Source organism: Orcinus orca, chromosome 6, assembly GCF_937001465.1.
Source record: "Orcinus orca chromosome 6, mOrcOrc1.1, whole genome shotgun sequence".
Classification (NCBI taxonomy): domain Eukaryota; kingdom Metazoa; phylum Chordata; class Mammalia; order Artiodactyla; family Delphinidae; genus Orcinus; species Orcinus orca.
The window spans coordinates 65867735-65894014 of NC_064564.1; the positions used below are offsets into that span (position 1 = coordinate 65867735).

Consider the following 26280-nt stretch of genomic DNA (forward strand, 5'->3'; position numbering starts at 1 on the left):
TAACCAACTGAAACCCAGGCTCTCAGCAGAAATCCACTGGCTCAAATGATGTTTCTGTCTCTTCCCTCGAGTCTGACATACCCACTCAGGACGGTGGCCATGTAAAGGCCCAGCTTGCGGAATATTTCCCAGTCTTCGACTTCTATGATCTTCCCGGCAATCAGGAACAAAATACCAACCGGCATGTAGCTAGAAAGTAACATAAGAAAGACTCACTTCTGTCATCAAGTATTTTCTCAGGGTGGGAATGCTGGGGAAGAAACAAGCCAGGGCATGCACCTGGGCTTGGCATGTGCCCTCAGCTGGGAGTCCACAGTGAAGCTAAGGTCTCACTTTCAGCCCTGCTGGACCACATTGGCACCAGGTTTCAGCACCCCTGTGCACCTTAACTTCTACCCACCTAAGCTACTGTAAGGGGTACACTTGGTTAGAAGGTGTGGTTAAATTGGTACATACCCCATGCCTTGCTTCTGGTACACAAACACCCTGCCTACTGTCACATCTGCAGATCTCTCCTTAGCTTGACCGTCCAAATATGGCCACTAGGCTCTTTCTGGACATGGTTATCTTGTTTCCCAGGTAGTGGTATCAGCAACAGAGCAGTAGAACTAGTCATGCAAGTCGTCATAATAGCTCTGTTTGTGGAGCTGTCATTACGTGCTTTGTGTTGGGTTAAGAATTTTACATGCACCATTTCACTTAATGTACTTCTCCCAGCTCTAGCGGCAGACGTTATTATCCTTTTTTACATATGATGAAGCTGAGGTTCAGCAGGATTAAGTGACTGAAATGTCACTGTCAATGTCTATACTTTGAAGCAACTTGCTATGAGATAAGCGGGGCAGAGGTCTCCTAGGAAAGGTGGACTTTTTGGCATCTCTAGGGACAGGGCAGATACTCAGGTGGTGCCACTGCTATGCTCACCAATGGCAGCTTTTATTTGGATGCGTTAGGGCCCATGTCGTACCAACTGTAAATATTCTGAATATCCCTTCTGCCTGGGGCCTGGGAAGGAAAGCACCTTGTGTTCTGATGTGCAGGAAACTCTTTCAAATCACTCCTTTAAGAGTTATTTCTTACATAAATGTTGCTTGGTTGCAAGATGATCAAGGACTTTGGTAGAAAAGACAATGGCTGATATCCAGACTTTTGTTAGTGACCTAAGTCCTAAGTAATACATGGAATTATTTAATACTCCAGTGTCTGGATACCCTCTTCTAAGGTGAGGTCAACTGAGAAACATAAATCTCTTCATGCTAATTTTGAAGGGTCAGGGGAAGCAAGATGGCATTAACCGGCGTGTGCTCACCACATAATGATTTGAACGATTTTCATGGTTGCATCACTCAGAGCATTGAAGAAATCCACCAGAATCTGTCCCCTTTCTCCCATTTTTCCAATGACAATTCCAAAGACGAGGCAAAAGACAATCAAGCCCAGGACATTTATGCCGTCTGAATACATGCCTATGACTTTGTATTCCTTTGTTCTGTTCTGTGGATCAAAACCAAGAAAATACATTGATGCATGAGTACAATCTTGTTAGAATGCATAGACCCTGAAACAGAAAGATATGATAGCCAAACAAACCAGTGGCTCTAGCAAGAACTCTGGATCAACAACTTTGGGAAACATAATTAAAAACACAAACACCTACGCGTGGGTCAAATTTTACTGCCCCCCACCCTCTGCCACTGAAGTTTAAAGTGTGTCTTTTTTCCTTTCTTTCAACAAATCCATATTTGAATATTTCTTTTGAAGATTTCTTATTCTGGGGTGTTTTAAATTTTTAATAAGAACTTTAGAATCAAGGCACTTTTCAGGGTTATTTTAACTACTAGTTACATTTGGAGTCCGCATAAAAAAGATACAGATTAATAATGCAGGAAGCTCAAAACATTTACCAGTGTGGACATTTTTAGGACACTTTACTATCTGTTTTATCCTGATAATGAACACAGGAATATTCTTTTCTGCCTCTAATCCTGGATGACCAATAGGATTTTAGAGACATAAAAATTAACCAGACATATACTACTGTGAACCATGTCTTTGTTTTATGCTGGGTAAGAAGAGCACAAGATATACCGAGAGATAACTCAACCTGTGTTGTGCAGCTGAGATTTACTGAGAGATTTCAGAGGGAGATAACGTATTCTGAGTGGTGCAAACCAGGTTTACAAAGAATGACGTGGACGAGCCACTGGGGTACCGATTATTTCTTACTTATGATCTGACATGATCAAACATATTTATTGAGCAGTTAGTGTGCTAACTGCATTGGCTACAGCATAAAGTCTTAAAATGCAGCTGGATAGACAAGACTAACTGTGAGAAACGGGAGCCAATGATAGCAAGGTGGTGTGTAATTAGCTGCACAGCCAAGCTATGAGTTACAGACATCATATGGAGACTGGGGACATGAATGAGGGCTGTGAGGTTAGGGAAAGCTAGGCCTGAGCAGTAGGCAGCCAGGAGATGAAAGCACAGTCCAGAAAAATGTAAGGAAAGGCAAAAGTCATCACGCATCAGGTCCCTGTACCCTGCTTGAATAATTCCTACTCATCCTTGATGGACCCTACACTAATTTAAACCTCCCTGCTGAATGCCCCAGAGTACCCTATTCTTCCCTGTTTTAATATTCATCACTCTTCACATGAGGGCATATGTCACATCTGTCTTTTCTCTACTGTAATCCCAATGCCCAGCAGGGCTTGGCTCATGGAGGGTGCTCAGAAAATCTTTATGGAACCATATCAAAAAGCAGGAATAGAAAATAATTGAGGAGGTGGATCTGGATAGAATAGATTGGGCTCACCAAGAAATAAGCTGGGAAACCAGGGAGGAGCTAGGTCATGGAGGGCTTTCTGTAGGAAGAAAGAGGGAGCTAACTGTGGCCTACTTAACCTGAACTCTTAAGTCTACTGAGTATTTCTTTTTTCCTTAAATCTTTCCTTTCTGTGTGAAGGCACAGTACCTTCAGGAGCGATCTACAGGGCTACAGATATACTACTTTAGGCCCACACGATCTAATCTCCAATGCTGAAATCCCCAAAGTTCTCAAAGCCTGTTGATTTCATTGATAAATTTATGGCAAACTCTTGGTGGCAAAACCTATCCCGAACTGAGATGAGGCTACATATAGCCTATTTTTCTTACCTGGTAGAACATTCACAAGTTAGTTGCAGAAATACTGATGTGCTTGATTCTAGAATGTTATTGTCAATTCCACTTAAGGATGTTGTATAACATAGAGTACATACACCACCTGGACCTTCTAAAGTGAAAAGCTCTGAACTCAGTATCAAATATGGGCAGAGTTTCAGATAAGGAACTGTAGGCCTACAGTTTAAGTAGTCTTGCAAATCTAACATAGTTCCCAGAGGTGCCCAACTCAACTCTAGGTGGCAGAGATACAGAAGTGAGAGGGCTCATTCTTTTCTCTGCATGGTTCAGTTGCTTCTCATTATTCTCAGAAGTTACACTCTATAAAGTGGCTGCAAACACTGAATTAGTGAATATTGAATCAATGTTCCTAGGGGAAATATAGGATTAGGTTTCTGGGAATCCACAGTCACAACATTTTTGCCAAATAATCAACATAAAACCTTGTTTTCTCTGTGTTTCAGTTCAAAGACACCTTATTTAATATATAGTATTTAGTTGTTAACATTGAACTCACAGCCAACACACTTTAACTCATGTCTGAATGAAACTTATCTAACACATGTGTTTTCCCATATGGCACATCAGCCTGCCTGCCTTTGGGAAAACTAACTAGACAGCACTGCAGCATGATGCTTGGGGGACATTTCAAACAGCGAAATCACCAAGACAGAGTACAAAAATGTGAAAAATGTGGCATAAACACACCGCACAAAGGACACTTATTTACCGTGTAAGAGCTGAACCAAGAAGGCTGAGCGTAGCCTTGTTCAGCCTCAGCGGGGAACATGTGCATTGGGCAACTTAAAACTTTCACCACTCTTTGTGTGTCTGCGAATGTGAGTAGGTGAATTCACAAACGTGGAATCTGCGAACAATGAGGATCTACTTATTTCCATCTCCTGCTCACTCATGGCTCGGCCCCTGCCTACCAGGGAAGGGAGCAAACAACAGGATGGAAATGGTACCTTGGAAATAGCAGTTGTCATGATGGCTGTGACAGACACCTCCGTCCTGTTTGTCCCTGGCTCATCGGGACGTCTCACTTCTTCACGTGTGGTTTTGTACTGCACGTTGGAGGGGAAAAAAGGTCAAAGAAACAAACAAAAAGAGATTTTTTTTTTAAGCTTCTGAGGCTAAAGGAGTATTACTTTGGCCAGACAAGTGCCACTGAAAGGTTCCACCTCCGAGGCCTCTGTTGGCTTCAGGTTTGGACGATACCTCCCATGAGGCTTTGGAAGCAAAAATGGGATTGAGAAATCCAACCTCCTGACCTCCACAGCCACCATTCAATGGTGTCAAAATGCTCTCTAACTTCTGTAATAAGGGACCAATTAATGGAGCAATAATGTGAAAGAAAGCATGGGTTTTATTTGCAGTTGCTTTACCAGACAGACTCTATAGGAATCCTATGAATCATTTTTGTTTCTGTTTATTTATTTATTCATTTATTATTTTTAATCTGGAAAAACAGAACCTCATCATTTGGATAAATGTAGTCACCATGACTTTAACAAACATCAAGAACTATACGGTTGTTCCAAAGTCAATAGTCCCTTTAGGGCTATTACGTGAGTGAGATTTCTGTTGAATTTCTTCAGCCCTGTTTGATTCTGCTGGACTTCAGCAGAGATGTTTAAGAAAGAGCTAGTATATCATCACGCCAGGCATAAATGTCCCTCCTACGAGGCTCTGCCAACACCAGGAACCTTACAAATGACCACTGTGGCTGAATTGCAAAGGCACTCCCTAAATAGAGGTGGTTCTGTACCTCTTGGAGGTCGGCAGGGAGCAATTTAATTGCCATTTTTATTGGTCTACACAGAGGTCTGTGTTCCTGTAATTATGTAAATGAATTCAGCAGCTTGTGATAGACTCAGCTGTCTTAAAGTGCATAGATAAACAAGAGAAAAAGCCTTAAAGGAAATGGAGTGAAGAGATTGTTAAACTTCCTAAAGGAAAAAAATCTTGGCTTTGTTATATTGCTCTGTAGAGTGCCAGCAATGGGCATGTAAAGATGAAAGAAAAGACCAAATGCCAGGAACACTAACCACCCATGTGGGTCAGACACTGATTTCCCACCATGGGAGGGAAAGGAGAGAAGAGGTGGAGGGCTACTTTTCTAACTGCATTATATCTGTAGATAGTCTAAGTTTCTTCACAAATATAATGTGGTTCTCCAAAAATAGGTACTAGAAGCCACATTTTAAAACACTCATTATTTGACAGGTTCCTGACTTGCTCCAGTTGAGCCCTTTTGGAGGAAAGAAAAAAAAGCCTAAGGGAAAACGGAGGAGCTACAACAGGCATGTCACTGTGCCTGGAAATACTAGGGTTACTAAATAGGTCACCTGATATTCCTCCATTCACAGGTGCATTTCCTGTCATTTTTGACGGGCTAATTCCATTTCTTGGGTCATAGCAGGAAAAAAATCTTAATTGGCAAGGGGGAAGAGGGGAGCAACTTGAGGGCAAATGTCATTATTCTTACCTGCTGAAAACAGGCTTGGACGAGGTTCTCAGGGAACATATTCCTGTTGGAGACAGGACAAGCAGTATTACATTAAGGCAAAAGTGTTTTGTTTCGTTTTTGCGGTACGCTGGCCTCTCACTGTTGTGGCCTCTCCCGTTGCGGAGCACAGGCTACGGACGCGCAGGCTCAGCGGCCATGGCTCACGGGCCCAGCCGCTCCGCGGCATGTGGGATCTTCCCGGACCGGGGCACGAACCCGTGTCCCCTGCATCAGCAGGCGGACTCTCAACCACTGCGCCACCAGGGAAGCCCAAGGCAAAAGTGTTTTGTTTTGGTTTTTTGGGGTTTTTTTGTCATAGCCAATACTTTGATGGAAATGATTATGTGATAGAATTAGTACTCTGGTTTCTCTTCTGGCCTTTCCTTTACATAATACTTCCTTGTATTAAGACTTATTTTTCCCTGCTGAGCTTCAACCAGGGATAGATAGAAAGCTCTCCTAACCACCTGTCATGCTTAACTGATTCACCGAGTAGCTGACATGCCTGCTGTCCTTGGTGAAATTCACACTGGCAGGTAGACATGCACAGTTAAGAGACTTCTTTAATATTTTCCACATTTCTGTTTTCATTGATAATGAGAGTCCACTGCACTTGTTCCCAAATTCTTTATGCCAGTTGCAAATAATCATCATTGAATTAAAAATTATGTAAATCAATGCATTATAAGTGTGAAAAGGAAGGAGCAGTTTCCATAAAAACTAAGCTGGGGGCTTCCCTGGTGGCGCAGTGGTTGAGAGTCCACCTGCCGATGAAGGGGACACGGGTTCGTGCCCCGGTCCGGGAAGATCCCACATGCCGCGGAGCGGCTAGACCGTGAGCCATAGCCGCTGGGCCTGTGCGTCCGGAGTCTGTGCTCCGCCAATGGGAGAGGCCACAGCAGTGAGAGGCCCGTGTACTGCAAAAAAAAAAAAAAAAAAAAGACTAAGCTGGAATGCCTGGAAACTCAATTGAGGCAAGTGAGTAAAACTTCTGTGGTTGCATTAGGTAAGGAAAGACAATTGAAATAAAAAACAACCGGAAGAACTCGGCACTCAGCTTTCTTTGCTATTTCTAAGGGTTTTGTTTCTCCACTTCATGGAAACTGAATCTGGAAATTGCAGATGATGCGTTTATAAAGGCAGCCTAGGCAACAGGAATATGAAAAATCAACTGACACACTCTAAGAGAAGACCTTGGCCCGACATAAAAAAATTGGCAAATAAACGCATTTAAGTTTTAAGTGTAAACAAAATACGTAATGCATATTTACGATTCTCTGCTTTAAATGCTGTTTATTTTTTTAATTAACTGACCAATCTCCAGCCCTGATTGCTTCAGATAAGAGGGTTTCTCCTGTACAATTAAAAAATGTATTTCTTCAAGTATGCTTCAGAACTGACCACCTAACACAGCCCGGCATCTTAACGCAACAAGTATACTTTAGGCATCTCTGTCCATCCTAAACCCTGACAGAGAACGCTGTTCCTTCCATTCCCTCTCGGAACCGTGACATGGTAAGCATGACTGGCTGTGTAATTTGCAGGGTCCAGGGCAAAATGAACATGTATAATAATTCAAAAATTATTAAAAATTTCAAGACAGCAACAGCATAGCATTAAACCAAGTATGGGGCCCTGTGCGACCACATAGGTCACATGCCTATGAAGCCACCTGCTGGCCAGACACTCACCTGATCAGGTCTAACATGGCATCCACTGAACTGACTTCAGGGCTGCTGCCTGTCCTGTCAATTTCATTCACTTTCTGGGTGACACCAGGCTTGATGCTCACCACCAGCACGATACCTATGACCAAAGATAGCACCCACAGAGCATTAAGAACCTCCCAGGGCACCTGACACCCCTCGTGGATCCATTTTAGAAGCAATAGGCCTGGTGGTACCGGGCAATACTGGGATGGGGACCCTGAGGTCCAGCCAAAACGACAAGCCTCAGTGGGGACCTCAGCAGTTGCCTTTATTACTTTTCCAACTAAATGAAGCAGAAAGAACTCTTCATGTGTGTTTTTAAAAAATGAAGGGGCTGCATTCCAGAACTGCTTCTGGAAACACCTGCTGATGAGAATCCTCTTTTTTTCTTTTCTTTAGCTTATGAGATCAGCCTAGGCAGGGGTTAGGGTGACAATAATTCATTTTCCAACTCAGGGCACTCACTCAACATCTTTCTGTAACTTTTACCCACAGTTGCTGCTTATTTTTCTGAGGCTCATACAGAATAAGCCTTATCTTCCTTTCATATCACAAGCCTTCAAATATCTGGAAAGCTGTTGTGTAACCCACAAAAGGATTTAGGTTAGGAAGTGTTGTTCCGTGTGACTCTTAGGGGGTGGAATGAGGACAGGAGTTCCAAGGAGAGATAGTTCTTCTCATTGTAAAGAAGAAATGTCTAAACAGAGAGCATCTGAAAGCCCCATTTTGGCCTCTGGAGGTAATGGGTTCCTCTTGAGGTGTTCAAGCAGAGGTGGGAGGTTTTAGGAAAGACCAGGTTGTTTGACTGGAGGGGAGTGAAGAAGAAAAGGCCCCATGCCCTTTATCACTCTTCCCAAGGAGAAATGCTAGTCCAAGGGGGCGGGACTTAAGGATGCTGAATGGGTCAGTTTTGCTAATGGGAGGAGTCACTGGGCAATAGAGGGGCAATGAATGGGTGTGGTCCACTCTTCCGTCTCAGGGTTGCAGAAAATAGATAAGCCCAGCTTTGTTCTTTGCGTTGGCCTCCCTCAGGAATCTCATGAGGAGATGTAGCTTTGAGTTAAGGCGGGGTTCAGGCCCTCCTAAGTCCCCTGGCCTAATACCCCTAAAATGTCACCACATCTTCATCACCTTTTATCAGTTCATTAAAGCAGAGCTGCAAGGGTCAAACTGGCTGCAACATCTGAGTACACTCCTCTCTTCCCACTCCGGTCATCCTTCTTAAGATGTTACACTAGGTCCCAAAAGAGTGGGTCACAAAAGAGTGCCAAAGGTATAAGAGCAACCATATTCCCTCATTAGAACATTCTCCCTCTTTCAAGTGGAATTTATACTTGGCAAGACTCTGTTAGTTCTGGCTACTGCATGAAATTTGAAATGTAATGAAATGCTGTCTTTCTGGAAATACTTTATAATTATACTCAAAGCCACTATTATAGACTAATTATCAAGTTTAAAGATTATATTAGCCCTTGGCTTCATTTCTTTCTACCTGATAAGGTAGATATGGCACAGAACTGTCACCCTCTTTCTGTTTCTTACTAGAGACACTAATAAGCAGTACCACGGCTGAAATTCAGTCAGTATTATATTGTTCATATAAAATGTGCTGTGCTGACTTCAAGCCAAAAAGCTTCATAGTAGTTTGACAATTGTACTTTGATTTTAAAAAAGTGTGCATTTTTAAAAGCCAACTACTTTTAACTGGAAAGTAACAATTATACAGAAAAATAAGGATCCAGAAATAAATTTTACCTAAAATTACAGCAATGACAGTGGTACAGAAATAATACACGACAGCACGTAGACCGATTTTTCCAGATATGTTGGAATCCAGTGCAGCAACACCTGAAAAGGGGGGAGAAATCAAATTATATTACTCAAAAAAATTTCCAGGACTGGTGGTGATTCAATCCTCAAGGTGTGAAAAAAAGAGCTGAGAGCTGTGTCTGCATCTGCTAGGCCTATCTCACACATTTTGTTTGAATAACTGCAATGGGCAAAAGAACCACTTCAACATTCCAAATGCAGAATTAAGAGACAGAAGCCTAGTGGGAGGCAAGTTCCCCTCTGGCTAATCCCCACTACTTTAGCCCATAGTGAGTGCTGTGTCTTTGGCTGCTCTTGGGGGTGGTCTTGAGACAGTAAAAGGAGTCCCCCCTTCTGCATCCGCTCTAAGAACTTTATCAAGATTTGTACATTCTATCACTCAACATTCTTTTGGGATTCAGTATCAAGGAAAAGTTCACCTTGAAGAACTGAGAAAGTTCTTTCATCACATAATAAAAACCATGTAACTCCTGATTGTTTCCCTTTCTGCCTTTTTTGGTCAGGAATCTGAGAGTCAACTAAAAAAATAACTTTTACATGTGATTATAATATATATGTTCATTGTAATTATCTGAAGAAAAGAAAAAACAAAGATGAAAACAAAAATCATTTCATGTCATCAGCTGTAGTCAATATTCTGGTGAATTTTATCCCCATATTTTTTTCTCAATTTTTTGTAAACATGGCTGAGATAATTTGATAGTTTTTAATCCTCTCTCTTCTAAATACTGTATTATAAGCACCTTTTCTTATTGTTACAAATTCACCCCGCAGATAATTTTAAAGGCTACATAATCTTCTGTCATGTGGCTGTACCACAGGTATTTAATCATCTACTTAATGATGGATCTTTAGACAATCTCAGGGCCAAATTCAATAATAAATCACAGTAATTTCATTATCCATCCTGGCTAGCAAATTTCCTTCTTTTCATGATTTTTAAATTGCTTTTATGTTTACAACCTTATTCTGTATGGCTTTGATTGTGAGACTCCTTACAATCCCAGTTGGAGTTGGGATATAAATAAAAATTTCCGAGGGCACAGGTAATCAAAGAGACTTAGAACCACATTGTTAGATCTAGTTTCAGATGGTCTTTGGCTGCCAGTAAAATGACTGAATGTTACCTGACTTGAAATGGTTGTGTAGAGTGCCAAGGATAGCTGTAGAGGTGGAAGGCACACATCCCTCCTTGCTAGAAACCTCTGCGTTCCATCAAAGATGCTCATATAAATGGAATCAAATGATGCATCTCTCTAACTGGACTGCTTCTACGTGGGACACGAGGCAGGTTCAGAAGCGACCAAGTCATCTTTCAGCAAACCGTCATTTGAAGGTTTCAGACTACCCTGTCCGACTTCCAAAATGAGAATCACATTTTGAATCAAACCATCACCACAGAAAGTGATTTTTGAGTCTTCAACACACGAGTTGTTCCATAACTGTTTGCAAAACCTGAAGTACAGGGTAGCAGGAAAAACGAAGAGGTTGTCATGAGACAACCCGGAGGAAAAGGTCATAAACCTGCAGGCTATCAGCAAGCACAAGTAGCTTTTATATTCACTCCTCATGCTATAAAAGGCCTATCCATTTTTTTTAAGTGACTAGGGGATTATGCTCCTCAAATATAATCGTACATAGTTGACGTACAGGAAAAATCTGTAAGGAAGCTATCATGATGATGATGACAGAAAAAGTCATCTCTCACTCTAAACACGCCATTCCTCTGGCTGTTGATTGCTCCTTATGAAGTTAATATTTTGAGAGAAGGGGCTCTGGCCTCTAGCAGTCACCCCAGGATGTTGTTAAGGGCTCATTAACCAACCTCCGGAGCAAGATTGTGCAGTTACCATATGATGGGTATACTGCAGCAGTCACATACTAGAATAACCTGGATGATAGATCCTATTCTCTTTCTTTGGGAAAAAGAATGTGGTAGGCTGAGCAGACTTTCTTTTCCTAATGTTAAGACAATTAAAAACAATAATTCTACAAGAAACAATAACAAAAAAAAATTAAGAGACACCAAAGGCTGCAACTCAGAAACCAATGAACTATCTCATATTTAGCTTTGGTCTCTTAAAAAAGAGCAAACAATAATGCAAATATATAAGCTTGCTAAGTGTATTATTTGATTATAAAATGTTCCTATTCCATTTTTGAGCTCCATACATTATTTTGATAAACAATTATAATAATTATTCGTAACAATAATGGTGGGTTAAAAAAAAGAAAATCACCAACTTAACAGCACTCCAAGTAACCTGTACAAACACCTGTATCCCTGATCTAACAGAAGATGTATTTTCAGATATATTGTCCTTTGTCAGACATCCAATTTAAGCATCTCCCAGTCCCTAAGGCGCTGACAAGTGACAGGCTCACAGGGTGGCTGCAGAACTGCTCTCAGGTATGTGTTTCATGCCCCCCCCCCCGCCCCGCTCAGGATTTTCTTCCAGCAGTGAAACGAATTAAATCTATGCGGGTAATTGTTTCCAGCATATATGGATATGTCTTAATTTGTCTTAATGATTTGGTCATGGGCTGGTGCCTCTGCTTTTATTCCAGCTCCCAGCTGGCAATAAAAGGCTTCATAATAATGAGATTCTTGGTGGAAATATTTTAAACAAATACAGCCTCCAAAGCAGTCAGCCAGCTCCTCTCTGCTGGAGTACAGCAACTCTCCTGTAGTTACTTTCAGGAAGAGCTTTGTTCCCCATTTCTCAAATCTACCTAGGTCCTACAGTTCTCTTGGATATATCAGAAGTGTATTCAAATCAACAGTCACACTTCTCCACCTCTCTAGAGTTACCACTCTAACTTTCTAGCCACCACTGATTGGGGGCAGCATTTGCACTCAAATCCAGGTTCTCAACAATTTTTAACACAGTGTTGAGGATGAGGGGTGGGTGACTGCCATAAAGGGAGGGAACATATGCAGGGAAACAGCCTAATATTTGAAAACCTTTATAACAGGAACATTACTGAACTTAACATGAATATAAAATGTCTGGATGGGTGGTCTAAACACCCCACCTGCCAGTAATAATGATAATTATAATAAAAATGAAAATGTTACTAGACACTGTGTATTGAGCAATGACAGCATGTTAAGTGCATCATCTCCTTTTATGCTTACTATATAACCCCATGAGCTAGGCCTTATTACTCCCATTTTACAGAGAAGGCTGTGGCTCAGAAAGGCTAAGTGACATGCCAAGGTCCTACAGCTGGTGAGGGGTGGAGCTGGATCCCAACCCAGGTTTGACCCCAAGGGCCAGATCTTAACCACTATGTCATACTGGGTCTATCCACGTGCTACAGAATTCTAGACCAGCACTGCCCGTAGAACTTCCTGTGATGATAGAAATGTTCTTGGTTTGTGCTGTCCATTGCAGTAGCCCCAGCTACACATGGCTAGTGAGCACCTGCAATGTGGCTAGTGTGACCGAGGAACTGACTTTAAATTCTGCTTAATTTTAATCGCAATATAAATAGCCAGATGTCGCTAATGGCTACCATACTGGACATCAGCATAATCTCTAGACCTTACCAGAATGTCCAGCATTTAGTGGGTGCTCAGCAATGTTGAATGAATAAACTCTAGCTTAAATATGTTACAAAATTCAGTGCAGGGCTTCCCTGGTGGCACAGTGGTTAAGAATCCGCCTGCCAATGCAGGGGACACAGGCTCGAGCCCTGGTCCGGAAAGACCCCCATGTGCTGCGGAGCAACTAAGCCTGTGCGCCACAACTACTGAGCCTGCAAGCCACAACTACTGAGCCCGTGTGCCACAACTACTGAAGCCCGCGCGCCTAGAGCCCATGCTCCACAACAAGAGAAGCCATTGCAATGAGAAACCCGCGCACCGCAACGAAGAGTAGCCCCTGCTCGCCACAACTAGAGAAAGCCCGCGTGCAGAAACGAAGACCCAATGCAGCCAAAAATAAATAAATAAATGTATTATAAAAAGAAATTCAGTGCAACCTGTACCTTGATAGCACAGGGGCGGTGGGGAGGATAACGGTAAACCTGATCAGCCATCATCTCTTGGTGTGCTTTTCCATCACCATGCTGACCATAGTGCTCTAAGGCCAGAGGCTTATTCTTTTCTGGATCCTCTGTGTATTAAATAAGATGCTTTATGAATTTTGTACTCGATGCTTTCCATGTGACAGAAAAAACTGCACTTCTTATTGGTATTCCTCTCCTTACAAAGTGAGCCCATTTCAAAGATCCACTCCTGTGTAAGAGATTAGGAACTTGGCAGGTAATCTTAAAAACCACTCATACAGGGCAGTTTGGTATGGTTCCCAGAGCGGCCAACAAAAATACTTTTCACCCATAACGGACCTCCATGTGAGAACATATTTAGCATCTTAGTGTTTTTCTTTTTTTTTCATTATTGTGTGCTCCACCCCACTCGCCCCTCCTCCAGTCTTAGATATTTTTTCCTCATTGCCATCCCATGAAATTTTAATAGCACAAACTGTTCATCTGTTCACGTACTAAATGTATATAAGTGCTCTTTACATGAGAAGAGTAAGTCCCGCCTCCACCCTAGGAACCAGCTTTTGCTGCCTCGAGGCCATATTGCTCCTGTTGAGAACGTGTGGTCTAGCTCAATGGATGTTGTCCTGCAAATGGTAACTTAATCCAGACCTTGGACTCTGAAGACAGCACTTTTCAAGTGCTCTCTTACATGTAGCTGTGGCTACTGCAATGGACAGCAAAAATAGAGAACAATTCCACCATCACAGGAAGGTGTACTGGGCAGCGCTGGACTAGATTTTGTAGCACATGCATGGGGCTAGTATGAGACAGTGGTTGAGAATATGGCCCCCTTGATAAAAGGAGAATGGGGAGCTATTTATGAGTACAGAGTTTCAGTTTGCAAGATGAAGAGTTCTGGAGATGAGTGGTGGTGATGGTTATGCAACAATGTGAATATACTTAATGCCACTGAATTATACACTAAAAAATGGTTAAGATGGTAAATTTTAGGACTTCGCTAGCGGTCCAGTGGTTAAGACTCTGTGCTTCCAAAACAGGGGGTGCAGGTTCAATCCCTGGTCGAGGAACTAAGATGCCATATGCCACAGGACATGGCCAAAAAAAAAAGGTAAATTTTATGTTATGTGTACTTTAACCACAATTAAAAATACTTTCAAAAATTTAAAACTCTTACAGGTGAAACATCACCATAGCATGGTGGGTTTTACTCTAAAGAGCCTCCTGGATTCCTGGCTTTCAGGCCACGCCTCATACCTGGTGAAGTCTAGAGGACCGCCTCTCCTTACGGTCCACTCCCAAAACTCAATTCTTCTGGAAGCTAACACCTGCCCTTTAGCAACTGACAAATGAGAGGGAACTGTGCACTAATACACTGCAAAGCAGGTGCGACAGGATCTGCACAGAAATCAAAGGTAAGTGTTTGAAAGTTTATAGCAATTGAACAGAATTTTATGTCTGTTGAATGTAATAATAAAAAGTCGGGCAAGTGTTTTGTGTGTCTTTGTTTTTTATATCTTCTTCCTAGTAATTCATTTCTATTATAGTTTACAAAGATTATTGATCCATGCAGATTGGAAATTTAAAAAACTGGATGCTGTGTAAAGCACTGGTGCAGAGACCTGGTATCATGGGCTTTCAGAGGAGCCAGAGGTGTCACCAGGCTGAGGTGACCAGAAGCAACTCGCAGCAGGCAGCTTCAAGATGTGCCGGATTCTGACAAAGATTCTTTGCTTGGCCACACTTTAGTCAGGCTTCTGAACATTCTCTTAGGCCCATCTGTGTACTTCCTTGCAAAATACAGTTTTAGCAAGAACCCTGCTAAGTCAGTTTAGCCAGAACCCCCTACCCTTGATATCTGATCATCCTAGACATCTGATCAGGTCTCTTAATCCTCTACCATCTCCCAGATGATGTCTGATTACTCTGGCCTGTCTTCAACATCAATCTTATTGGGTCAGTTTAGCCAGAATCCCCCTTACCCCTGATGTTTTCTCTTAATAATTATCCATCCCGTGCCCCCCACCCCCGTTGCTCCTTGGCTATAAATGCTCTATTCAGAGTTGAGCCCAGTCTCTCTCCTCCACTGCAAAATCTCATTGTAGTGGTCCCTACACTTGTCTTTATGGTCCTAGGTCAAGTCTGCCTTACCATCTTTAACAAGTATCACCGAATTTCTTTTCTTTAACAAGTCCAGTTACCAGTGAGTCCAGGATTGTCCTTTAAAAACAGGGATAGTTTTGAGGCTGAGCTGTGGCCTAGAAACAGAGGTAGTCCTTGGAATTTAGGGGCACCTGCTAGCTCTTTAAGAAACCACACTTGTTTTTTCACCTCCGGAGGAGGCTTGGATGAGCTGGGGTGCTGGCTCCTGACCAAAGCAGTAACAATCTACTAGAATTTTTTTTATGAAAACACTGCAAAGGAAGCGTGGGCTAAACAATAGTATGTTTTAAAGATAAACAACTGAGGGCAAAAGACTCCTCTGAGAGCTCTCTGATTAAGCTACCACCCACCTGAGAACAAAATTTCGTGATGATCTCTCCCCACCTTGCCATTAAGGTATCAGAATGAACTGTTACTGGAAGATTTTTGGGTCTGGCATCTGATGGTGCTTCACAATTGTGAATGGACACATCATTCAAGAAACTCATTGCACTGGGGCATCCTCTTATCCAGAGGACTCCTGTCTCTCCATCACCAGCAGAGAGGCCACCGGCACATGGAGAAACAAGTATGGGCTTCGGTGGGACCCCCTGGGATCACATCTATAAAATGGAGCATGTTTTTTTTTTTAAATAAATTTATTTATTTTTGGTTGCGTTGGGTCTTTGTTGCTGTGCGCGGGCTTTCTCTAGTTGCGGCGAGTGGGGGTTACTCTTCGTTGCGTTGCGTAGGCTCCTTGTGGTGGCTTCTCTTGTTGTGGAGCACGGGCTCTAGGCACGTGGGCTTCAGTAGTTGTGGCACGCAGGCTCAGTAGTTATGGCTCGTGGGCTCTAGAGTGCAGGCTCAGTAGTTGTGGCACCCGGGCTTAGTTCCTCCGCAGCATGTGGGGTCTTCCCGGACCAGGGCTCGAACCCGTGTCCCCTGCATTGGCAGGCGGATTTTTAACCACTGCACCACCAGGGAAGTCCCTAAAATGGAGGTTTTAAATGCCTCTACCTCGTAAAGTGTAATTGTGAGGAGCAAAGTGAACAACCCCATCTTGTACAGCTGTTGTAAGGGTCAGAAACAGTACCTATAGCATGCCTAGAACTTAAATTTTCCTCAGTCAATAGCCTCCGTTATTACTGAATGAAATGATCAATATGAAATGTGTCACTGGGCACATGGAAGGCACTACACAAGTGTTAACTCGTTCGTTCCCTCACTCCTACCATAATCCTTCTGTATTCCTTCATCACATGGCCACTAAAGAGATCTTTTTAAAACATAAATCAGGCCATTTCACATGCAGGTATAAGCCTCTCATTGCACTTAAGGTAAAATAGAAAACCTATGTATGGCTGCCTGCCCCCAGGCACCTCTTCCCAGGCTCTGGTGCCCAGGCAGCAGAAGGTTCCAGAATGGAGCCCGAGACTCTGCGTCAGTCCTAGGTGCTGCCCTTATGATCTGTGTAATCTTGGAAAATTGGCTGAATCTCTCTTCAATCTCCTGTTTCCTCATCTCTGAAGATAGAGAGGTAAGGTCCTACTTACTTTCATTGGGTTGCCATGAGGATAAAGAAGTAAGTTCATTCCCCAGAGAAAACAAGGCTGGCTATGCTCTCACTTTGTTGATTCAGGGGGGCCTGGATTAATACTCCTGGGATGTTAAAAGGGGGAAAGAGAAAAGGCAGAGGGGAGCATGCAAAATATATTTCTGTGCACGCTTCACCTATGACATCTATTTTCCTTAGAGACATTAATACAAAGAACTGCCTTGAAATAGGTTCTATCACCTCCCAGACTATTCTTTGAAGTTAAAAAAAAAAAATGGTCCCCAGCAAATGAACTAAAGGCTCTCACTTGCAGCCTTTGTCAGCAGGTCCACATTTGATGTTCAAAACATCTGTCAAGAAGCAATGGGCTGGTCTCCTGGTTCTTCAGCAATCCAGGTGCTGTTTTAACTTTTTTTTTTTTTTTAATATCATAGAGGACAGTGGTATTTGTAGTTGGGCCAATTTTTCAGAAGATTGAATGAGCTTTTATAGGACGCTTCTTGTTCAATAAGCATTAAACACACCTCAGAGGATCTAAGGAGCTCAGCCGCTCTCTTCAAAGTCCGTGCTTTGACATCAGGATAACTAACAGCTCAGTGAGACTTTTTTGGCTTTCTACCGCAAGCTAATTATTACCGAGCTCTCTCTTTGCTTCTCCTTACCTTACAAAGCTGGTAGCTCAGGCATCTGGGTAGAGGCTGTTTGTATGCTGAGGAACTTAACACTGCTGGCAGAGCAAGCCTTTTCCTATTATTTTCATTTCCAGAATGAACGCATTGTGTGAACTCACCTGTGTGGGCTTGATTCTAATATTGACCCTGTAGCTTCTGATGCCAACGTTGGGACTGTCTAGAAACCTCTGATAGTATCAGACAAAAAAGAGTAAGTTAAAAAATTATATAGCTCTTCCAGGGCACTATGACATAGTATTATCATTATCCCTATTTTACAGCTGAGGACGCGTTAAGTAAATTGTTCAAGGTTTCACAGCTAGTAAATGGCAGAGCCAGGATGCAAACCCAGGCAGTCTGGCTCTTAACCAGTAGACTCTCCTGTTCCTCTGTGATTGATACTGACAAAGATTCTTTGCTTGACCACACTTTAGTCAGGCTCCTGAACCTTCTCCTAGGCCTAACTGTGGACTTCACTGTAAAATCTAGTTTTAGCAAGAACCCTGCTAAATCAGTTTAACCAGAACCCCCATACCTCAATATCTGATCACTCTCTATATCTAATCAGGTTCCTCATTCTCCACCACCCCTCAGGGGATATCTGATTAACCTGGCCTGTCTCCAGCAAGAATCCTGTTAGAGGTCAGTTTAGGCAGAATCCCGCTTACCTCCGACGTTTCCTCACAGTAACCTTCCATCCACTGTTCTCACTACTCAGTTTCTTGGCTATCAACTCCCAGTGGCTCATGTTGTATTCATTTGGAGTTGAACCCACTCTCTTTCCTCCACTGCAAAATCCCATTGCAGTGGTACCTCTACCTACCATGATGGAATAAAGTCTGCCTTACCATCTTGGACTGTCACTGAATTTTCTTTTAAACAATACTTCCTCGCTTGTTCAGGGTGTTCCTTTGGAGATAATGACACAGGTGGGAGTCACTGCTCTAACTTGCTTCGCGTGACCTCCCAGGAAGGCGCACAAATCACATGAAGCCATGCCCTCAGCCTTCCATTCTCATGCCTCCTCCCCAGGTTTGCAGCATTCCAGTCCAAGTCTCACTGTCCTCCCAAGATGCCATGCCTTCTGCTATTTTCTTCTGCCTGGAATGCCTGCCTCACTTCATCTGATTCCTATCTCTTCTTCAAAACTCCACCCAATGTCCCTTCCCCGTCCTCATTCCCACAAAGCACTTATCACACAGCATTGCAATGTAGTTTCCCTTTCTTGAGGGACAGGACTTCTCTTTATATCTTGTATGCCCAGCACAGAGCCTGGGACATTGAAGATGAAATGAATGAATGAATGAATGTCGTTTCCCAGATCCATGTACTCCACAAAGGAGGTTCCTTAGAATCCTCGCATGATTTCTCACTCATTTTTCCTATTTTTTTAACAGGAGAAAAGTATACACATTTATTTAATACAAGTTTTACAGGACATGGAAGCCCTCATAAAGAATGAAGTCCCAAAGAAATGGCAAAACCTACTTGCTTTCACATTAGGTTGACAAAGAGAGGCAATTGAGGCAATTGTGGAAAAGTGACTCAAGTATATGAGGCTCACTCCTTTTTTTTTTTTTTTTTTTTTAAGAAACAAAACCAGGTTAACTCAGTTGAACAGAGCTGTGAACCAGTCTAGCAGCACTGGTTTAGGCAAAAGGAAAGCTCATTCAGGGTGGACTCTCTGGGTTTCACTATGTCAGAGACTGAAGCAGGGAATACTCTTCCTGCTTTTCTCTTTATTACTGTGGCCAGTGGCACATTCATTATGGGAACTCCATTCCTTATGTATACAATGTACCCCTTCCTTCTTTGGAGAAAACACGTTGTAGAAACCCAGTTAATATAATAAGTCCTCTGGCTTCAATAACTGTGTTCTAACACGACAAAAGTTTCTTGTTGGTCTTAGGGGAGTGTTTAATTCATGTGTGCAAAGCTCTTTAGGCCATCTTATTTTCTTGGTTCCCAAACAAACCTGGGAAAAGAGAAAGGAGGCACTTCTTGAAATGCAGGCAGAGTCCAGTGGTTCCAGATGGTGCAGATGAGGTAAGATGTTCATTCTCAGCCTGTGTGATTTTAAGCTCCAGCAGTAAGTTTTAAATTTATAATCCATCTTGAAGTGGCAATTTTCGTAGAGACTAAACTATATAAAAAAGCCACCAATGTTTCAAGAAAAGCATGCATACTTTCCCCCATAGATGAAGCTGATATTGGATGCTCTTAGTTACCTAATAGCAAGCCGTACAGCCAAGTGATATGTGAGTCTTCAACTCTTATACCTTCTGGCCAACACGGGGACTCATGGACTTGCGTGGCTAGCAGAAGACCTGGGATCCATGACCAGGTGGATGGTAGGAACTTCAGCCTCTCACAGGGTTAGTTTGTTTTCACACAGTTAACCAGTGTTTTCTGAATTAAACTGAACCTGTTTCAGGGAGGCACATGCCATGATTCTTTCCACTGGAGGGTGTGGGACAGCTTCCCGGTACACAGCCGATTATGAGTAAATGAATACGTATCCTTAAAAAAAATGCCCTCCCCAGCCTAGATGATCCCAGTATGTCACCACCTGCAAAGTCTGAATTTAAAAATAGGGATCTTGGGCTTCCCTGGTGGCACAGTGGTTAAGAATCCGCCTGCCAGTGCAGGAGACACTGGTTCAAGCCCTAGTCTGGGAAGATCCCACATGCTGCAGAGCAGCTAAGCCTGTGCGCCACAATTACTGAGCCTGCGCTCTAGAGCCTGCGAGCCACAACTACTGAGCCCACGCACCTAGAGCCCGTGCTCCGCAACAAGAGAAGCCACCGCAGTAAGCCTGTGCACTGCAACAAAGAGTAGCCCCCGCTCACCGCAACTAGAGAAAGCCCTTGCGTGGCAACAAAGACCCAACGCAGACAAAAATAAAATAAATTTTAAAAAATATTAAACAAAAATAAAAATAGGAGTCTCCAAATACCTTGATACTTCACTTTATCTGCTCCATCCTTCATTCTTGTGTGTCTTCACTTCTTATGAGTAGTATTTGCTTGGTGTGTTGGTTTGTCACTCAGATTCTATCCCAATTAGACTGTATCTTGAGAGTTAGAATCTAGTCTTAAATTAATCTCGCCAGAGGTCAGCTGCCAGCTGGTATCCTATGATTTTTGTAAATAAACATTTTATTGGCAACGCAGCCAGGCCCAATCATTTACATATTACTGACTGCTGCCCTTCTGTGATAACCAGTTGGATAGTTGGGTAGGGACAGTATGGCTCAAAAGCCTAAAATATTCACTATCTGGCCCTTTACAATAAAAGCTTCCAGATCCCTGCTTGAAAGGAAACCTACTCACACATATATTCTAATAAATACTGTTTATATCTAAGCCTTAATAAATACTGGCTGTTGCTTCATAAATACTGTTTAAATCAAAGCCTTCGTTAAACCAGTAATGGAAAACCTTTGCCCCTGGAGGTGAGATCAAATGGTTGTCATTGCAGCTTCTGCATCAGGTGAGTAAGACAGCATTCTGGAAAGATGCTCAGGGAATTTCTTGGAGCAGGCGCCAAGGAGCTGCTCCATTCCTGTGCTGGAGGCTCCAGTCATTATAATTTGTATATCAAAGAAAATGTGACCTGAATTTAAACTCACTGGCTGATAAGAATGGGCCAGGATTTTCCAGAGCCACAATTCTCAGGCATGGCCAAAAGCCATTTCCCCTGCTATTTCCCTGGTGGTGTGATATAAATACAGCTTACAGACCCTAATGTTAACAGAGCCTAAGCACTGATATTCTGCACATGGCACGAGTGTGTCCCTCAGGATGTAAATTAAGGGTAGGATTCTGTTAGTGCCTACACTATCCGCCTCTGAAAATGCCTTGAGATTATGTCTATTGTGCCTCCTCTCTCTCTTTTTTTTTAAATTAATTTATTTTATTTTATTTTTTATTTTTGGCTGCATTGCATCCTCGTTGCTGTGTGCCGGCTTTCTCTAGCTGCAGCGAGCGGGGGGCTACTCTTCTTTGCTGTGTGCAGGCTTCTCATTGCGGTGGTTTCTCTTGTTGGGGAGCACAGGCTCTAGGTGCATGGGCTTCGGTAGTTGTGGCACATGGGCTCAGTAGTTGTGGTTTGCGGGCTCTAGAGCACAGGCTCGGTAGTTGTGGCGCACGGGCTTAGTTGCTCCGTGGCATGTGGGATCTTCCTGGACCAGGGCTCGAACCCATGTCCCCTGCATTGGCAGGTGGATTCTTAACCACTGTGCCACCAGAGAAGTCCTTCTTTTTTCTGTTTTAAAGCAAATTCCAGACATTATGTCATTTCATCCCTACATAATTCCACACACTTTTGATAAAAGAGCATTTTCTTATGTAACTAAATGCCATTATCACCGCTAACAAAATTATCAACAATTTCTTGATACCATCTCATAACCATTGTATATTCAAATTTCCCTGAATAATGTGACATCTGATCCTCATCATCACATAAAGAGATATTCTTCCTGTTAAAACAGCTATAAAGTAAGTAGTTTTACATCAGCAGAGGCTTTGATGGCAGAGGATTTTTTCCTACGTGTTATGCAAGATTATGCATAAGCACAGATCATTAGTCTTAGGTCTCAGTTTTGCTTGTCTCTACCACTAATTTATGTATCCTTAGGGCACTCACTCAACTCTCTCCCACTTCCAACATGTATTCTCCTTTGTCCTAATAAATGTATAAAATAAGCTCTTGACCTGCTGGATTTATAAAGGCTTTCAAAACTTGAAAACTGTTCTTCCTGTGTATTTTCCATAGCCATCTTCTGCTTTACTCTCCTGGTTCTGTGCTGGGTGGGGAGGCTGAGGACCACTGCAGGGTTTGGGGGAAGGACCACACACCAGGTGAAGGTGGTGCTGAGCTGCAGGAACAGGGAGCACAGCTGGGGAGGAGAGTGGGAGGGAAACTACCAGAGGGAAGGCTGGAGGAGCACAGAGCAGAATCCATCCTACTTTCTTCCTCTGGAAGGAAGGAAGGGAGGGAGGGAGGGAGGGAGAGAGGGAGGGAAGGAGGGAGAGAGGGAGGGAAGGAGGGAGGGAGGGAGGGAAGGGAGAGAGAGAGAGGAAGGAAGGGAAGGAAGAAAGAAAATACAAAACAAAACAAAACTAACGTGTGTTTGCCTTGAAAATGCAAAGAAAGCTCAGTGAATCACTTTTTCTTAGTATCAGGATCTAATCATTGTTAGCCATTTGGTTTTGATCCCAACTCTTAAAATGTATATACATTTTAATAAAATTTGGATTGTACACAATATCTTGTTGTTTAATTTGTTTTATCCTTCTACTTTATATTGTATCAGGAACATTTCCACCTTCATTAACTATGTTTCCAAAACAAAGTGTTTAATAGTTGCATAGAATCCTAACTTACAGGTATAACATACATTTAGACAGCTTATAATTTATCACCATTATTTAAAAAATGTTACTATGAACATCCTTGTACCTAAATCTTTGAACATATCTCTGGTTATTTCTTTGCGGTAAATTCATCAAAGTAGAAATACTACGTGGAAAGGTCAGAACGTGCTCCAAACTGCCCCCAGAAAGTTTGTTCCAATTATACAGTAACTGAAAGTGAATGAATGAGCCCATTTCCCCATAACCTTGCCTTCATATTGTTATTATTTTTTCCTTTTAATCTGACAATTTAAAACACAAATATAGCATCATCGTTTCCATTCTGCTTTGTTCATGTCCCTTGAATCTTTGATCATTTTATCACTTTATGTCAAAAGAATGGGTAGTTGTTCTGCTTTCTAACTCCTGTTTAACTGCTGGGGATTTGGTGAAGGAAAATTGTAGAAATTTCCAGACCTGTGCTACACCTTCAAAAAGCAGCTAGGCTATGTGAATGGAATGCTGAGGGTTGCAAGGCTGAGCTAGCACCCAAAACAGCCAGACTGCAAAAATCTCACTAGTTATTGAATACCAAGAGCAGTATATATTTTCAAACATCCTACAACTAGTCCATAGACGTAAGTATCAATCACTAAGTAGTTTATGAACTTCGTGCAATCACATGTAAAATACAGTATATATGTACAATTGTGAACACTTTTCTTGGGAGAGAGTCCAAAGCTTTCATCATGTTCTCAAAGGAGCCTAAGAAGAGATTAAGACTCTTCAATATGGAGAAAATTCTAAGGGGTTGTAATGGCAGTGTCTACAGGGAAAGGCAGGTAATGTAAATGAGTGAAGTAGATGAGGTATTAGGCAACAGGGAGTGGTGGGGACTGTGGCATCCTCAAATGCATTTGCTCCAAGTAAACAGAGTAGCTGTTTCTCAGCTCCAAACCACTGTTGGTGTGTGGGAACATGGCTCCAATGTTTCCTGATCTTATTTTTTTTTCAGAGGAAGCCAGAAATCTGGATGCTTACATGAAGTCTTCCAAATTTTAAATGCTTACAATCACTTCTACAAATAAACAAACATTATATGGTACAAATGACTGGTCTGCTGATTTGGCCCTCTGGCTGCAGGGCCTAAAAGAAGCCAGTCATTTCAAAACATAATTATACTCTCTTTAGGTTTGTAATAGGCCAAGAACACCAACACCCAAGGGACTCTAGTCCGATTGGACTTTGGCACTTCAAAAGGTCAATGGCCAAATCCACAGCTCAAGCAATGCATGGCTGAACGCAGAAGATCCTGACACCCACCCTCCCTTAACCCAGCCAATGTCCAGTACTCTACATAGATTAGTCCTAGGTCTCTTTAGTGGCAGCAGAGAAAAATGTTCTAGAAGAGGCCATGTCGAGAACCCTAATTGCCTGGTTGTATAAAACCATGATTTTCAAGCTGGCAACACTAGTGATTGCCACATTTTACCTACTGCCAGAATGAAGATAAGGGCAAGAAACTATGGAATGCACAGAGAAGCTTACCATACCCAGACAAATGACATTTTTGTAAGCCAAATTAATCTCTATCTACATCAAGGCGCTTGTTCTTTAAAGAGACCCTGCAATATAATGATCTATAAGGAAAAAATCATTTCCAAATTCAACTGCATCACAAGTTCAGATTTAAGAAAACCAGGTTTTTAAAATATGGTGCCAAGCCATCATTAAACCTTTTCCACAGCATGTGACTGCTGGTCCCCTGGGCAAATTTCCAAGGCAAGTATGTAGCAAGTTCTGAGTTCTGTGGAGAAGTGGATGTGAGTGAGAAGAGGGGACAGAGGACTCTGCAGGCTGCCGCTGACAGGGTAGGGGGCAGGATGCAGCTGAGAAACAAACGAGTAAACTACTGAAAACATGATCAAGACTGACAACCACATTTTCCCTGAGGACACTGGCTGACATCTCATTGACCAAATATGCCTTTTTTTTCCCTTCCTCATAAGACATCATACGGCTGGTCAAATGAAGATCTGAGCTGCGGTGGACAGTGCTACAGGCAGAGCAATGCCACAAAGCAATGCCACTTTGTGAATAATGAAATATTTCACTCAAGCAAATATACACTTTCCAAGTGAGGGGTGTTTTGTGTGTGTGTGTTTGTGTGTGTGTGTGATGCATCAAGTGCATTTTGACTTTTTCCATAATAAGAAAAGAACAACTCAGGTGATGGGATGGCTCCTTAAATAATCATGGAGAATGTCAGTTTTCTCAAGGTACCTGTAATCATGCTGGATAGAATTAATGGTAAAACGATGAGTTTCAGCATTCTCATTAGAATTTCTCCAGGAAAGGAAAAGTAGAATTTCTCCAGGTTAGAGAGCTTGCTGTATTCTCGAACCAAAACGCCTATGGCAATCCCTAAGAAAAACAAGAATTGGAAAGAAGAAAGGAACAACATTGAGTTCTTCTGTATAAATTTCTACGGAAAAATACCACCCCCAGTGCAAATTTTAGTGGCAAGAAAAACAATTTTGATGATCTCCCATGAGTCTGTAAATGTTAAGACTTAAAAAACAAATCACATTTTAAAAGGTAAAGAGTACAAGTACACGTTATTCAGCAAATTTGGAAAAAGTATAGTTCGTGTGAAAGCTTTTGTTTTCATTTCTTTTCTTCCCCTTCAATTATATTTATTATCATGACAAAACATCTAAGAATACTGTGAGAAGGAAAAAAAGTTCATCTTAGTCAACCCAATATAACTATTGTTTTTACACACTTTTATTCTACCTATAGATATTTTACATATTTTATAGTTTGTATTTTTCTCATATTCTTTTAATAATAATTTTAGAAATACTCTTCTCTTTTTTAATTGAAGTATAGTTGATTTACAATGTTGTGTTAGTTTCAGGTGTACAGCACAGCGATTCAGTTATATATATATATATATATATATATATATATATATATATATTCTTTTTCAGATTCTTTTTTTCCCTTATAGATTATTAGAAGACATTGAGTATAGTTCCCTGTGCTATACCGTAGGTCATTGTTGGCTATCTATTTTATATATAGCAAGGAAATGTTCCATATCAAGAAACATACATTCTCTGAAAGCTTGCCTTAATGTTAATATGAACTTCTTCACTTGTGAAGACTTTGACAACTAAAAATCACAAATTCTATCAATAAATATTTCTTCTTTATCCTCTTCCAAATGGTTCTAATAACATCTAATTGGCTTACTCCCCCCCATCCCCAGGAACCCTCACTCCCTACTACCTTTTATTAACCGAGAAAGAAATTGGGTTGG

At 42.0% G+C, this 26280-nt stretch overlaps 1 protein-coding gene across 1 annotated transcript in view; it reads right to left on the reverse strand.

The window, feature by feature from the left end:
* Positions 1–26280, reverse strand: part of SLC1A1 (solute carrier family 1 member 1) — a 63518-nt gene that overhangs the window by 13435 nt on the left and 23803 nt on the right. Inside the window, exons 2-8 of the mRNA XM_004279099.3 lie at positions 25239–25379; positions 9142–9234; positions 7369–7483; positions 5657–5699; positions 4134–4232; positions 1310–1494; positions 82–189 (exon numbers count right to left, since the gene is read on the reverse strand). Of these exons, the coding sequence (XP_004279147.1) occupies positions 82–189; positions 1310–1494; positions 4134–4232; positions 5657–5699; positions 7369–7483; positions 9142–9234; positions 25239–25379 (784 nt within the window). The remainder of the gene's footprint in view (positions 1–81; positions 190–1309; positions 1495–4133; positions 4233–5656; positions 5700–7368; positions 7484–9141; positions 9235–25238; positions 25380–26280) is intronic.